This window comes from Pterocles gutturalis, unplaced genomic scaffold, assembly GCF_000699245.1.
Source record: "Pterocles gutturalis isolate BGI_N339 unplaced genomic scaffold, ASM69924v1 scaffold9993, whole genome shotgun sequence".
Classification (NCBI taxonomy): domain Eukaryota; kingdom Metazoa; phylum Chordata; class Aves; order Pterocliformes; family Pteroclidae; genus Pterocles; species Pterocles gutturalis.
Genome location: NW_010120478.1, coordinates 8834 through 24437, shown reverse-complemented (window position 1 = coordinate 24437; position 15604 = coordinate 8834). Strand labels below are relative to the sequence as shown.

At 44.2% G+C, this 15604-nt stretch overlaps 1 protein-coding gene across 2 annotated transcripts in view; it reads left to right on the top strand.

The window, feature by feature from the left end:
- Positions 1-13949, top strand: part of MAP3K3 (mitogen-activated protein kinase kinase kinase 3) — a 27432-nt gene extending 13483 nt beyond the window's left edge. For both annotated transcript variants that reach the window (XM_010076918.1, XM_010076919.1), the window contains 10 exons: positions 1345-1478; positions 2168-2241; positions 3685-3752; positions 3987-4079; positions 4709-4900; positions 6564-6712; positions 8390-8521; positions 9200-9329; positions 10919-11096; positions 13407-13949. In XM_010076918.1, the coding sequence (XP_010075220.1) occupies positions 1345-1478; positions 2168-2241; positions 3685-3752; positions 3987-4079; positions 4709-4900; positions 6564-6712; positions 8390-8521; positions 9200-9329; positions 10919-11096; positions 13407-13635 (1379 nt within the window). In that variant the 3' untranslated portion in view covers positions 13636-13949. The remainder of the gene's footprint in view (positions 1-1344; positions 1479-2167; positions 2242-3684; positions 3753-3986; positions 4080-4708; positions 4901-6563; positions 6713-8389; positions 8522-9199; positions 9330-10918; positions 11097-13406) is intronic.
- Positions 13950-15604: the final 1655 nt, after the last annotated feature.

Here is a 15604-nt window from a genome sequence, read left to right as displayed (position 1 = left end):
TCCCGTGACTCGGTGCAGCCCCAAAGCACGCTCTCTTGTTTATCTCCACGCCAGTTGGCTTGTAATGTCACATGAGCCCCACGGAGCAACTTGGAAAATCAGGTGGTAGCCCTAAGCAATATAATTTTTTTTAAATTTTTGCAGGTGGTTTACCCCCTGCCCCATGCCCTCTAAGCCATGGCAGCATTGGGGCTTTTTTTTTTCCTTCTAAAGTCCTCTGAAAAGTTTGCACGTTTTCAGCTAGCTTCTGCCGAAGTTGGCCGTCACTCTTTATTACAATAAGTTCTGTAGAAAATATTTACCTTGGGAGAATATTTGCTGATCTTCACCCATCTTTCCTAGCACCTGAGTACACACAGTTAATTAAAGACAGCCTGGTAAAGAGCACAGCTTGAGAGCTGATCTTAAAACGCTGCCTCTGACTTCACGGGTGACCTTGGGTAGGTTGGCTGGACTGCAGCGTTTCTTGGAGCTCGCAGTGTGACTTGGTGGGAGCTGCAGGTGGATAGGTCACTGCGAAAAGGGATTTTGTGTCTTCCTGTTTCTGAAGTGTCATCATCTTTGAGATCTGCGAGGAAAAAATAAATCGTGGGGGTGAAGGTTCTCTCAGTAGGTAGCACAACAGAAACTCTTTAGGTAGTACCATTAACAGATGAGTAAAATGTTTTTCTCATCCTTTGACCCTTAAACATACTCTCTGTCCATCTAGCAATCTCATCTAACCAACAGGAGTTGCAGAATTTCCGTGTGTTTTCACCCAAACTAGTCATACAGTTTCATTTTTGACACAGGCAAACAGAAATTTCGGGGTTATTTGCAAAGGTAACTGTGCTCCCATGGGATATTGCGATTGCTCAGTGTCAGTATATCAGCTCAGCTGATGATGACTAGCAGGGACCATGCTGCTACGCAAGGTAAACGATACTAGTTGAGGCAAACTTACAACCCAGGCAGAAGTTTGGTGTCCCTGATAAGTATTTTTTTAATGGAGTGAAGCTCATGCCCAAAAGCCAGGGATTCCTGGAGTCCTCTGCTTTCCCTGAGATGCTGAAATGATGCTCAGAAGGTTGAGCAGAAAGGTTAGAAATAGGTGACTGCTCCGTTAGGAGTTTCATCGTTAATCTTGTAGCGTCTAAGATGACAGTACGGGTGCTCGTTGAACAATTTGCTTTTTGACATGGCACCTCCTGGTTCCGTTTCTGTCCAGACTGAAAGGTTCACACGAGAGCTGCTGTGATTGTAGAGGTCTGGCATTAGAGGTGAATACTTGGATTTTGTGTACATGTATGCGCAGTCTCATTTCACTAAACATAAATATCCAAAATGTCCTTCTTTCTGGCCCAGGTTCCCAGAACACAGGCCGAAGTTCCCCACCTCCTGGATACGTTCCAGAGAGGCAACAGCGCATTGCTCGGCAGGGTTCCTACACCAGCATAAACAGCGAAGGCGAATTCATCCCAGAAACTAATGAACAGTGTGTAAGTATGAGCATTGGGGCAAAAAAAAGTGTCCAGCTGTCGGGGACCCTCCGCTGCTCTCGGGGCGCTCTTTTTCACTCCAGGATATTCACTAGCTGTAGTTGCACGAGCACCTGCTAGTACTGCTTTGTTCATTTAGACTGTGCTTCCAACGTGTTTGCAGATGTAAGTTCAAAGCCTTTGTTGGGCTGCCAGAAGCGGTTGCCCTGCGTATTGGGCATTGTCTCTCCACCTCTGAATGAGCAGTTTTGGTGCACATTACACATGTACGCTCAGGTTTCCTATCGCCAGGTTTGTGTGACCCTCTTGCATTGGAAGCGGCGCTCTCCATTCAAAAACGTAGGAAGTGAGGCCAAAGGGCGGCTTGCAGGTGGAGGCAGCAATGCAGTAGCACCAGCAGAGACTCTGGTCCTGAAGTCAGTTGGGATCACAACACAGCACAAGGCTGACTTAAACTTTCGTTTTTCACAGCAGAGTCCTTTGACACCTAAAGCAGTGTCTCAGATTTGGTATGTCCTTGACAATTTCTGTAGGAGATAAAGGAAAAATGTGCATTCTGAATAGCTTTAGACTCCCCTCTTCATCTGGACATCCCCCAGCAAGCGGTAGTGGACTCTGATCCTCTTGCAGAGCCTCTTTTAGGCATTAGACTGAACTGATGTCGCAACGTGATTTCTTCTGTGTTGCAGATGCTGGACCCTTTAAGCAGTGCTGAAAACTCGGTGTCAGGAAGCTGTCAGTCCTTGGACAGGTCAGGAGACAGGTACAAATGTACAAGCTGGTAGAAACTTTTGGGTTGAATTTGAAATGCCTGTTGTACTTAATGCAAAAGTCTGTTTTCCATCTCATAAATTTTCTTGGAGAGAAATAGGAACTTATTTCCTAGCTATATGCCAGTATATTTCTTAGAATTAATTATGTCTTAAGGCATTTTTATTTTCTGGCAAAATCATACACCAACAAACTGGTGCTTCAGTAGCTCTATGTTATAAATACAAAGTTCTAAAGCGTGCCGTCTGTGTGGAGCCTAGACTCCAAGAACATCTGGCTGCAGGGTATTTAAATCTCTTTTAGACAAGGCTCTACTTGTTCATTTTAAAAAAACCCAGCTATTCTAAGGTTACAGAAATATATCACTACCCGTGTCCTGCAAGATATAATATTAATTCCAAAGGTAGAGGGGCTCTTCCTTTGAAGAGTTTGTCATAGTCTGATGATGTAGATCTTTTTCTTCCCTGCCTTTGATGTTGGTGTTGCTCAAGTTTTTGGTGGGCAGCCGTAGGTCCTATTAACTTGAGTAACAACTAGAGCTTCCCAGCACCTGTAATATTGAGCTTCAGCATGTTTTTAAGATTCCTCCAAACTGAATCCTGTACGTAGTGTATGCTTTTATGTCAGGTACTTGAGGTTTGGTTTTGTAGCCATCCAATTCCTCCAGTTTATGGAGTCACAAGGAAGCACTCACAGTTAACCTGGTTATTCCTCGTAGAAGGGGGCATCATCTAGGGAAGCTGCTGTTCTTTGTGTACTAGGAAAGGAATCTCGTTGAAAGCTCTGTCAGGCTACTCCATTTACACTGGTTAACACAAAAAAGTGCCAATAGCTTGGCTTCGGCACAGATGGAGTTGTGTAATCTCTTAAGAGATGCTAAAGACCTTCTGCCAAACAAGGGGCCCTCCAGCTTGCTTGAGGAGTCCTGCTTACTGGGGAGAAACGTGAGAGTTGTAAGTCATGTTTGTGTTTAGACTCCTCTGCTGCTGGTAGAGAGGAAAGTGCACAAAAGTTTTAATGAGAAGAACTCTTACCCCTCCTGGTAAATTCCTGGAGGCAGGAATCCCCATTGTCTGCTGTCCTGTGAGCAATGCGCTGCAGTCGTACCCTGTTCTGCTCTTCCTCTTGGCCTTGGTTTTAACCTTCCATTTCATGTCTCTGAAGGAAGCACTGGGTCTTACCCCACAGACTAGGGAACCACTGAATAAATGGCACAAACCGACCAGAAAGGATGACTGTCCACCTTGGGAAATAGTCTGGTTAGCTGGGGCTTAGCCTGACTTTAGCTTTGCAGATATAGCGTGAAATTATTGCAGGGACACGGATTTGAGAATCACCGTTACCGATGTGCAAATATAGTAGCTTGGATTTAAAGTCCTTGTAGGTTTCGCTCTAGTAGATAGTAAAACTTATTCTTGCCTTCTTTCTTTAATAGTCCTTCTTTTCGGAAGTCACGGATGTCAAGGGCACAAAGCTTTCCTGATAATAGGCAGGAGTTCTCAGGTATGTCAGTGTCCGGTATAAAGATTATTTGATCCAGACATTTTCTGCTGTTTGCTGGCTACCCTCCATGCTTACTGGGATTGTGTAAATGGAAGAACTGGGGATATGTTGGTTAAAAAGCTATGAAGTTTTTTGTTACCTCTTCCTAAAAAACCTACTGTTAGAGAAAAATTCTGTCATTAGAACATATACCTTTTGAAGGAGCCTCAGGTCTCTCCTTGTATCTCCTTCCAGACCGCGAGAATCAGATCTATGACAAAGCGGGGAAAGGTGGGACCTACCCTCGGCGCTACAATGTCTCCATGCAGCACAAAGACTACAATGATGGTGAGTGGTTTTCAGACCTTTGATTCCAGCCTTGAAAAAGGTCAGGCAACAGGAACCTCCAGGGACGAGTATTAACTCCTAGTTGAGGAGCCTCGAAGTGCAAATTCACAATGCAGACTTGCTTCTGGGTCTTCTAAGTATAGCAGTGACATAAAGAGTCACATCTCTGCTCGTCAAGTGGCTTTATGCAAAATAATTTCTCAAAGTTTCATAAGAGGTGAAAGTTGTCATGATCTTTGTTTATAGTTTTTACTTGCAAGTCCAGGCATGTTATCTAGAAAGTCATTCTGTCTGCGTAGTTGTTAACAAGCCTCGGAGTTTCTGTGGTAGCCTGTAAAGCAGATTTTTGCTTTGGAAGGCAAGTTTAGATCTTGCACTGCTGCACTTGAGGGCATTACAAAGTGTTCTCTCCCTTCTGCTTTGGGAATGATCCAAATTTGTACTGAACTCAAGCAGCATCAGCCCTGGACTGTTATATTTTTGCATCTTGTCTATTTGGCAGTAGATTCTACTCCAAGGGAACAAACCAGAACATGTTTTTTCCTCTCTGTTCTCTTTGTTGCTCAACCTCTAGCCATTACCTTCCATTTGTAAACATGTTATTTAAAAATTTTATCTTTTGTCTCCAGGCCGGAGGACATTTCCCCGGATACGGCGTCACCAAGGGAATCTTTTCACCTTGGTCCCTTCGAGTCGTTCCTTAAGCACCAACGGAGAAAACCTGGGCCTGGCGTTGCAGTACCTGGACCCCCGGGGACGTCTGCGGAGTGCTGACAGCGAAAATGCCCTTGGTGTGCAGGAGAGGAACATCCCCACCAAGTGTAAGCAGTCGCCCTGGTGATAACCGGAGAAAGGCGTCCTGGGGTTATGGGCAAGACAGGCTTTGAGAGATGAACTCCAGACCCAATATGTTACCATAGCTTGATTTTTAACAAGCCATTCAAAACCACAAAATTACATGGCTATGTTTTGAGACCAGTCTGTCTCACCTCTAGGACAGGTCCTCTTCTTCTAAGAATACATAGTCTTGCACTGTGAGCTGGCCTTTCCTTTAGAAAGCACTGGAAATTCAGCTAAGAAGTTAAAAAAAAAACCCAGCCCTGTAAGTTGTTTGGATCTAGATGATCTACAGGGTTCTTAAAACTGTCAGACAAGCTTGTTTATTTTCTTGATACGTTAACATTTGTAGTCAGGCTTGTGGATTACAGTTATTTTACTAGTTATGAGCTATATTTGTTTCACTTGCTCCTTAGTAGAAAGATTTACTTGTGTATTAGTAGCATCCCTGCATTGGTTTTTGGGGAACTTTATATTATAAAAAAAAGCAATGGAACATAAATCATTACTGATGAACTTCAGATACCCCATAAAGTGATTTAAGGATCAAAACGAAGACATTAGTGCCGCGGAGTAAGCAACACACTAAAACACCCACTGGCAGTAAATCTGATTAAATTAGACATGGCAAAGCTGATATCTCGGCTCTTGTGTATTTTCACACTGTCCAGATGGCTGGTTCCTGTCTTTGTTTTTAGAGTTTCTTATTAGCTACAGCAGAATTGGGTGCATTGTACTGCATGAGCCTGGTAGTATCGTGTTCAAAGTCAGAGCTGAAGCGCTCGTCTGTAAGATGTTTTGGTATTAAGCGCAGTCTGGAAAACTAGGCTCAGGTGTTAATCTCTGGGTCAGGAGACTGCTGCCTGTGCAATGCGCTCACAGTGCAGTAGAACAGTGAGAACTCCTAATTCCCTGCTGATGTAACCTCCTGCTGGGGTGCTGGAGGTGGCTGCTTTAGCTCGTTCTCATGTATATTTTTATTACAGTCCGATTGTTCAGCATTTAACGAAGATACCTGCACTGTGCATACGTAATGGCCCTACCTTATCCATTTCTAGGAGGGAGTTATGACTTCTCATTTTTCTGCTGTAGAGGTAGCCTTGCAGTGAAATCCTTCCTGCAGGAGAGGGAACCACGAACTAACCAACAGTTGGCAAAGAACTCAAAATAGTGGCCTTCAGGCTGTCCCAGAAGCTTAACAGTCATTCCCAGCTGGGTGGGATTGATAAAGCAAAGCTGATCCAGCTCTTCTTCTTCTGATGCATGTGGTCACTACAGATCAGGGTTTGGAAGATGCTGTTTAATTGCTGCCCCACCTCTTAAGACAATGATGTTGTAAAATCCACTCTGCTGGTGAAATGAAATTTTGTCAGCCTCATTGAGTAACTTGTCCGTAGTATATCTTTGCAAAATGTTTTGCAGTTTCATTTTTTCATTCACACCAGTCAGCAGGTCCTGAGAATCTGGTTAGATTCTGTTCAGAGTTCTGCCACTAGCTCCCTTATACTGGGAGAGTGCTTCATCTCTCTCTCTTCAACGGACAAATATCTGTTTCCATCCCAGTATGATGGAGATCTAACTTTGAGAAGATCACCATTATCTTTAAATAGTATCATGAAAAGAGAAATTGTTACTGGTCTTTTTTAGCTCCGAGTGCTCCGATAAACTGGCGACGAGGAAAGCTGCTGGGCCAGGGAGCCTTTGGTCGTGTGTATTTGTGCTATGATGTGGACACGGGCAGAGAGCTGGCAGCTAAGCAGGTCCAGTTTGACCCTGAGAGTCCTGAAACAAGCAAGGTAATTCTCATCGCAGCTTCTAAAATTCATTATGCAGACTTTGAGATCCTGTAAAGTGCCTGTATCTGTCTGTCCTCGAAAGCTAGTATCTTATTTAGTTTGTACTAGGATTTCAAGTCATGTGGAGATGAATAAGAGTCATTTAAAAATTACTTTTCCGTATTATTAACTTCAGCCTGAAACTAAAATCCTCTTTCTGGCTTCGTTTTTGGCTCTCCCTTCTCAGCTTTTTGGTTTGTTGCCAGGTTACTTGAGGAATACTAGACTGCCCTGTGTTCCTGGTTAGACAGGGATGTGAATGAAACTAAACCCAGAAAGAGTAGAACTTTTATTTTTTTTTTTAAGCAAAAAAAGCTGCATGCACTTGCAAAACCCGCTTTCTGGGCTTATAGGATAGGTCCTGTATCAAGTGTATTAATTACCGGTTTCTGCTTCTGAATTCTCCCTGTCCTCAAACAAACTGAACTGTGCTGTGTAAATTAATCAAGAACAGTGATGTGACAACACATTAGAAATAGAGGAGATGGGAAGGGGCACCTTGAAATCGTAGGTCAGCACACGACTCCCTGCACAGGGGATGCAGCCAGAGTGGCTGTTAGGTTCTCTGCTGGTGTTTTAACAATGTACCAGTTTCCCAATGTTGAACAAACTGACTTTGAGCTGGAATAACTGATCCGTGAAGATTTAATTATTCTGATTTTGTATGGGATGTTGGTGCCAAGATAAGTCCTAAGTTGGGAAGTTGTAAGTTATACCATGTCTCTGTTGTAAATCAGACCGTAACTCTGAGCCAAGGAAGAACAGGCTGGAATGTATTCTGGAGGCACTTAAACTCCAAACCTTAAACTATCAGTTGGCCTGATTAAGCAACGACTTCTGCTTCCATGCGTCTCTGCAGCAGCCAGGTCCTTGCCCTTCGAGAGTTGCACCGTCTGCCAAAGCGAGAGAGGTGAACCTGGCACCTTGCAGTGGCAAGAGCGGAGAGAGTTAAGTGGGACTGATTTGGGGGAAACCATAAATCCTCGTACTCCGGTACCTTTGATGTTCAGCCTGTTCATTCCCTGGATTCAGCAAGAACCTGATACTTTTCCTGGGCAACAAACATCTCTGATTCAGTCTGGAATTGTTGGATAGCCTTCTTGTCTTTGCGCTGCGATACCCTGTTGTCTGTGGCAGGAGTAAAGCAGAGAATCGGTTTCGTGTGCATAGCTGCAGATCCTTTGAAGTAAATAAGAGAGGAAGCAGTTTCTACGGTTGATTCAAGTAAAGTCATCAGCGTGAATCAGAACAGGACTGGGTGACAAAAGCAGTTAAGAACTCTTAGCACCTGTAGTCTTGCTCTCAAGTGGGTTGAGGTTCTTACAGAAAGATTCCTATCAATTCTGTTACTGTATTCAGCGCTCTTTCATAATCTAAATGGTGCTAAATCCATCTGTGATACTGCCTGTGTTCTAACTGTCAAAGCTTCTACACTGATACTTACCTGCTTATCATACAGGAAGGATTCACGTGGAGCATGGGTAATGTTTGCCTTTCCCAAGAGGTAAGTAAGCCAATGCCATGGATTAGACTTCTTCAGTGTAGCAGTGGCCTCATCCTTCCAGTGACGTGGACAGATTTATTAGGATGGAATATTTCCTGGGACTAGAACCTTATTTTCTTCTTCAACGTCCATAGGAAGTGAGTGCCCTGGAGTGTGAAATTCAGCTGCTGAAGAATCTCCAGCATGAGCGTATTGTTCAGTATTACGGCTGCTTACGGGATCGAGCGGAGAAGACCTTGACCATCTTCATGGAATACATGCCGGGGGTAAGAGCTGACACGAGCAGCACAGTCACAGATCATAAAGTGAGATGGGTGGTTTTGTTGGTGGGTTTATTAGTTGCTATGATTATCCTAACTATGTCATCCACCATCCAGCCCCTTTCTCATACTGGCCTTACAATACACCACTTTATGCCCAAACCACATCTTTGGTTTTTTTCTTAGTGTTTTGTGCTTGAAATACATTCTCTTCATGAGTCACTAACACCAGTTCTTTTCTTCAGTCTAAATTTTTTCTAACAAAGTACTTCAGAGGACTTGGGCCAACTTGTAAGTAGGGCTAACTGAATTAGCAGCCTCGTGTCGTACAGCAAATTAGGCTAAAACTGACCCTGCAAGACTTCTGACCCTGATCAGTCTGCTCGAGTATTTTATTGCTTGTCTTCACAAGCAGTTGTACCAGCACAGCTGAAGGATGGAGGAAGCAGACAGAACTTCCTTAAGCTATTTTTGCCATACAGCGTGTCCTTGCTTTTCTTAAAAGGGGCTTCACAGGGCAAGATGCTCTGAGAGCCTCACAAAAAGGCTTTAGAAGAGGCCAGAATCCGTTACTGTGCTGGTTGGGTGTATAACACAGTCACAGCTCATGGGAATTGAATGGAGACCACAAGATTTGCAGTTTGTCATTTCTTTGCCAATCCCTTCTGTTTGCTTTTGGTGCAGGGGTCAGTGAAAGACCAGCTGAAGGCGTATGGTGCTCTCACGGAAAATGTAACCCGGAAATATACTCGCCAGATTCTCGAGGGAGTCTCGTACCTCCACAGCAACATGATTGTGCACAGGGACATAAAGGGTGAGATCAGATGGTGATTTATGTATATACCACGTGCTAAAGGAACTCTGAAAAAAGAAGCCAAGTGTTAAGAATTCAGTATCCTGGCTGGGGCTTCTGAACATTGCTTTGCTCAGTTATCCCTTTTTGGTCTTATATCCATGGGCAGGGCTTAGGGAAGGTTGTGTTCTGGGCTGGGTGAGGGAAGTTGGGCTGTTCTCTGTACAGGACCTCGGAGGGTGGCAGTAAGGAAGACTGGAAGCCTCTAATTCTTAGGAACACTCGTCTGTAACTCCTCATTTCACACCCCAGCAAAATGAGGCTGAGTTGCCACCTGACTTTCCCTGCATGCTCATTTCCCTGTGGATTCCCTTCTGATTTCCTCTCTGCTTGGCCAAAGCACCGTTTCTCCAGTGGTAGGCATACCAGTTGCTGTAAAAGCTCCATGCCTGCCCTTAACAGTCCTGCTTACCTCAGCCTCTTGTGACAGTCCTGCCTCCTCTGTGTAAGAAACCTCTAGTTTTCCCTGTAGAGCCTCTGGGATTAGTCCTTAATCTTCCTCTTCCCACTATAACCCCATGGAGCCAGCTAGTCTCCTTAAGAGTTAATGTCAACAGATGTGGCAGACACCACACAAATTTTTCTGTGCTCTAGAGGGACCAGGAGGGTTGCTTGCTGCAGAAAAATACCCTCTTGTTCCTGCCTGTAAATCTTCATTGCATCCCCGCTAGGCTGGCAAGGGGAAATGAGCTGCTGATTCTTGAATAACATCTTGTGTACTGCTCCTGTGGTGCTCTTTACCAAATGATTTCCTACCTGGTGGGTTTTTCACTCGTTTGCACCGGTCTAAACCAAACTGTTAACATGCCTTCAGGGTGCTGGATGGACAGACTTGTTATTCTGAATTCAGCCCTTGCAGTGGGGAAGTGAAGTGATAAAGCTGTCTCCCAGCATAAATGCGTTTTAGTTGAGCGCAGGAGTTCACATGGGCACGTACCAGATAATTGCCACGCAGGGTTCTTGATCTTATTGCAGCTTGGGAGGAAGAATTGGTTTTTGTGTCTGTGTCCACATACAAGCTAAGCTCTTAAATTTGCTTTTTTCCCCTGGTGCTTCACGTTCAGGACCTCTGACCAAGTAGAGATTGACTTGTTTATTGTAGGAGTTCAGAGTGGTTTAATTAGCTACATCTGTTACCCAGCTGACCAGAAAGCAATGGTTACACTCACCAAAGCATCATCCCAATAAAATCCTTTTCTACACAGCTATGTACTATCTAAACCATTGGCCTGGGGGCCCGGCATGGGCTGTCTGAGCTGTTTACAGGCAGTGTAACAATGACAGTGCTGACTCAGCTCTCATTTCCCTTCCCCCTTCATTTCCTTGTGTTTTTTCCCTGAAGTTTTTCCCATTTGCAGCCATTAGCAATTGGCTTGTCTATGGCCTGAAATAAAGAAATGATGTTTAGCAGGTCACCTGAGGCTTAATGGGGAAAAAGCCATACCATGAGCATGGGTATTTCTGGGTTGGATATCAGCTCTGGAGGCTGCGGATCCAACAGCTGGATTGCATGAGAACAGCTGTCTCAATTCTTTGGTTTTTTTGTCCAGGAGCCAATATTCTCCGTGACTCTGCTGGGAATGTGAAGCTTGGGGACTTTGGGGCCAGCAAACGGCTGCAGACAATCTGTATGTCTGGAACAGGCATCCGCTCCGTCACTGGCACGCCGTACTGGATGAGCCCGGAGGTGATCAGCGGAGAAGGCTATGGAAGAAAAGCAGACGTATGGTGAGGCTTTAACTTTCTGTCCATAGATCAATTTACAGCTTTTCTGGAGCAAGATAAGACACATATGCATTCTGTCGTCCATACATCCAAAGTCAGATTTTGTCTGGATCAAAAGTTTAAAGCGAACTGAAGTAGTTGATTTGAACTCAAGACATGACCTGCTGCGGGCTGTGCTTTGCAGTGTCACCACACAACTGCTCCTTTAGTTTTTCAGGAACAATTTCCACTTGTTTCTCCCTCAAACTGATAGCTGGTTTTCTGACTCTTTCTGGTGTGAGGTTTCCATGCTTCTTGTATCGCTTGTAAGAGAGAATGAAGGTTGTTGAAGGGGCATCCATTCATTTTGTTATAAAGTGAGAGGTATGCTTATAACACTGCGGAAGTGAAAAGAATAGAATTTGAGTATGCTGACAAAGCTTTAAAGGAAAGATGCCCAAACCTGGAATAACACAAAAGATACAGGTCAGGTCAGAGGTGATGTGAAGTATGCATGAATGAAAACTGTAGCCATGCTATTATTGGCATAGCCAAGAAACAGCCTCTGTTGAAAAGAAAAACCCAAATGGTCCTGTGTCAAAATGTTAGTTTTGGAGGCCTTAAAAAGATGAGATTATAAAACGACAGCAACAAAAGGTGTGTTTGTTTCTCCACAGCAAAGCAAGTTTCCTGTACAAACAGCGAGTGGAAACCTAGCTGACATTTGTCTCGTATGCAAAGAGTTAAGTTCTGCAGACTCTCCCAGTTTGGGATGCTTGGGGAGAGAATGGAGCACGTGCCCTTCCCCCTGGGTTGATGCAGTTGTGGATTTCCTCTTGGTGCTGACATCGGTCCATTCCCATCAAAGAGATGCTGCTGTTGGCTGGGCTCCAGTTCCTACAATCCCGATGGTTATTTAGGGGGTTCAGAATTTTCCAGTGCAGCGTTAGTCCCAGGGTGGATGCGTATGGCCGAGAGGCTCAAAGACGTAACAAATCCAGCCACCTGGCTTTCTGCCACTGCTGCAGGCCCCTCTCCAATTTTCTTTTTCCTAAATAGCAGAATATGTGAGCTATTTGTTATTGCTGGAGTGACTTGACATGAAAAACTTGTTTGCTGAATATCTTAAAGAAACCGGATCTGCTTAAACGGTATAAATCAGTCTAAACAATAATATATCCCTGCTTGCTCTTGAGCAAACCCCCAGCACTTCAGCACACATGGTTTGCATTTTCTGTACTCTCTTCTAGTAAGTCTTAAATGGCTGGAAACCAGTGTAAAATTTTCACGTTGGATTTTAAACCTTGTCAAGAAGTCATTTCTTGCATATTCACTGGATTTAATTCCTTTCCTTCCTCGTCTTGGCAATTGGTGCAAGTCTGCCTCTGAAAATGTCTTTTCTTCGCTTTTCACTTCAAAAGAGGTTTTAGCTTAAAGGTAGAAGAGGCAGTTTTGCCTTTTTAATGGAACGATGTGATCAAAACACAAGATGGGATGAAGTTCACTAACAGCTTTTGCTTAATCTATGGCCTGGAGGAAGCAATTAATCCTTTTTGAACAAAAACCAATCACTGCAGTACTACAGAAACCCATCTTCTCTGGGAACATATTGGTGTCACGCTTGCTTCAGAAAGGTGGCTCAGCCGTGCCCATCCCCATAATCACATCGTCCCCACTGGCATTTTAACTCACTGCCTTCTCAGTTTGGAGCTGTTAAGACTTTAATTATTTTTTGACTCTCTACAACGCTTGGTTTCTTGTGAAGTGGAAGTATTGGGGTTTTTTTCCCAACGTGGGCGTTCTGAGGCTGTGCACCGAAAATGGATCTTGCTGAAATGGCTTTGTGAGGTGAAGCAGCTCCGATTCACTGGACCTTGGTTAAAAAGTATTTTTTCTACCTTGCAACTCAGCAAGTGCCTTCAAGGTATAACAGTAGCAGCAGCGCCTGAAATCCCACTGAGGTCAAACGGTGCCTTCAGGGACATCTTGTGTACGCCTCTCGTCCCCTGTTGTTAATGCAAATGTTTCCTGAGAGGAGAATCTGAGGAAAGGAGAGCTGGACAGATGGCACTTCACGGGTCTGGGTGCAGTGAGAACCACAGCCTCCCTGTCTCAGCCCTTTCCTGTTCTCCTGACAGTGGTAAAAGCAGCGGCGTTGGCAGGTCTGGCTCAGAATCCGTGCACACGAGGGGTTTGCAGAGCACAAAGCTGTTTTCTAGCTGTTTGCAGAGCAGAGCTGTACCTTGATGTTGGCTGCTTGGAAGTTGTCTCTGAACACTGCATAATTGTGAGTCAATTCTCACTTTTTTTTTTTTTTCCTGTCTGCTTTTCCAGGAGCCTTGGTTGTACTGTTGTGGAAATGCTGACAGAGAAACCACCCTGGGCAGAGTACGAAGCCATGGCTGCCATCTTCAAAATTGCCACCCAACCAACCAACCCCCAGCTCCCCTCTCACATATCAGAACATTGCCGGGACTTTCTAAAGCAGATCTTTGTGGAAGCCAGGCACAGACCCTCTGCTGAAGAGCTGCTCAGACATCAGTTTGCACAGCTCCAGTTCTGAATTACCTCCCTCGCTAGCAGCTCCTGCGTGGCTTTCGGTGCCCCGTCTGGTCTAGTTGCAACTGCCCGTTGTGGTGCTGCATCTTCAAAATGCCAACTCAGCTGTCCTAGTCCTTTGGGGAAATTCTGCCAAGGAACCTAGGGTCTGCTCTTGTGCCTGATACCTTTATTTGCTGGACTAATGTTTATTCTACCGACAGCTGTCCAAACAGAGCTGCATTTTTGCCCTAGTTACCTTGATGTGAAATTGCAGCTGGCTGCATGTTTTCTGCAAGCCTGAGAATGGGAATTGAAGAAGCGTCTCACAGGTTGAACGGAGAAGAAATCTGAACCAAAGTGGGAACTGGAAGAGCTATGCTCTTCAGAACAGAAACGTGCAACAGTCATCCAGACCAGCTCTCTACGTGTGGGTCACTGTTTTCCAGACTGCTAGGGCTTTAGAGGCATCTATAGTACGTGACTCCAGCAAAAAGCCATGTGTCATTGAGCATGCGCTCGCTATATAATTATATATTTTTTTCTTCTTAAGTATTCAGCATCTGAAGGTGTTCAGAAAATATTGATTCAAAAGTATGTGAATAGTGTTATTTTATAATTAAACCATGGATTTTGGGGCAGGGGATAAGGGAGGTCTTTCTAGCTAAATGTCAGGATAATCAGAAAAGTTTCAGCAGAATGCAATCACTCCAGAGCCTGAGATAAGGGCTCTCCCACTGACGTTAGAATATCCAGAGCTTGATTTCCAAGGCTTGGTCTGTCCTAGCATTAAGACAGTGTTGGTTAGTTTGTGTCCTCATAGCCAACAAATCTGTGCTCCTCCTTCGTCTCCCTGGGAGCGCTGGGTCTAAACAAAACCCTTCTGGAAGGGAGTTGTGCGGAACAGCTTTCTGGTGCACCTGCCTTTTTGGCTGGTAACTTTTTACCGTCCTTTAAACCAAAGAGAGTTCATCTGGTGCCCAGGAAAAGCTTATGTGTGTCTTTGAGGACCTGGCCTAATGGAAAATTGAATTTTTTGAGGAGAGAATTGGCTGGACACTAGTTTTACTTGTGCACAGTAAGCTAGAATCAAGCTCAACCCTTCGGTGTGCGTGTTTTGTTTTACAGGTGTTCAAGTGTTCATTTAAGGTTTCCATAAAATGTTAGGGTCCTATTTAAATAAGCTTTTGTGCGAGTCAAGTCCAACAGTGAACCAAAGAGAACATTTGTAGTGCTAGCATATTGCTGAAATTAAGTGGAGGTCCCCAGACAGGTACCAGCAAAATATATCGGAGTGATTTTGCATTTGAAAGGTACCACGTCTCTGAGAACGGAGTTCCTGGTGGCTTACTGGCCTCAAATACTGTATGTTGACTTGGGCACTAATAGTCCTTATTTCACTTGTAAAAGACCAGCAGTTTTTAAGTGCTGGGGATTCATGGAGTAATTATAAGTTATCTGTGTGAAATGAAATTAAGAAAAGCAAATGTATTATTAGCTCAAATATTGCTTTATAGAGCAACACCAAAGGTGTTCTGCTCTTGTATTGGAAACCGTATTAAGGCTCCTCTGCTCTTCTCCCCCATAAAAACTTGAAAATTGCTTTCATAATGCAGTAAAATCAATAGTTTTTAAGGGAATGCTAATAGCAGGATAAGGCAAGGTTTAATGAAACCAAGCTCCTTGAAGACGTGATAAATACTGTGTTGAATTAAGAGGAAAAAAAAGAACCCTAAAAAACCCCAAACAACCAAAAGCCCTGAAAGGGTTTAACAATCTGCAGTGTTTTTTCTGTGTCAAACTCAGAGCAATGTGTAATCAGTGAAACCAAGGTCACGTTGGTTTCGCCCAGGCTCTCCTGCACTGCTCCAGGGATGCACTGTTGAGGTTGCAGGCACTTAGTGGGATATCTTTTATGAAAGCCCTTGTTCCATAATTTATTAATTCTAGTGAGAGCACTTCTATTGATCTTTTCCAAACCTGGAACTTGACTC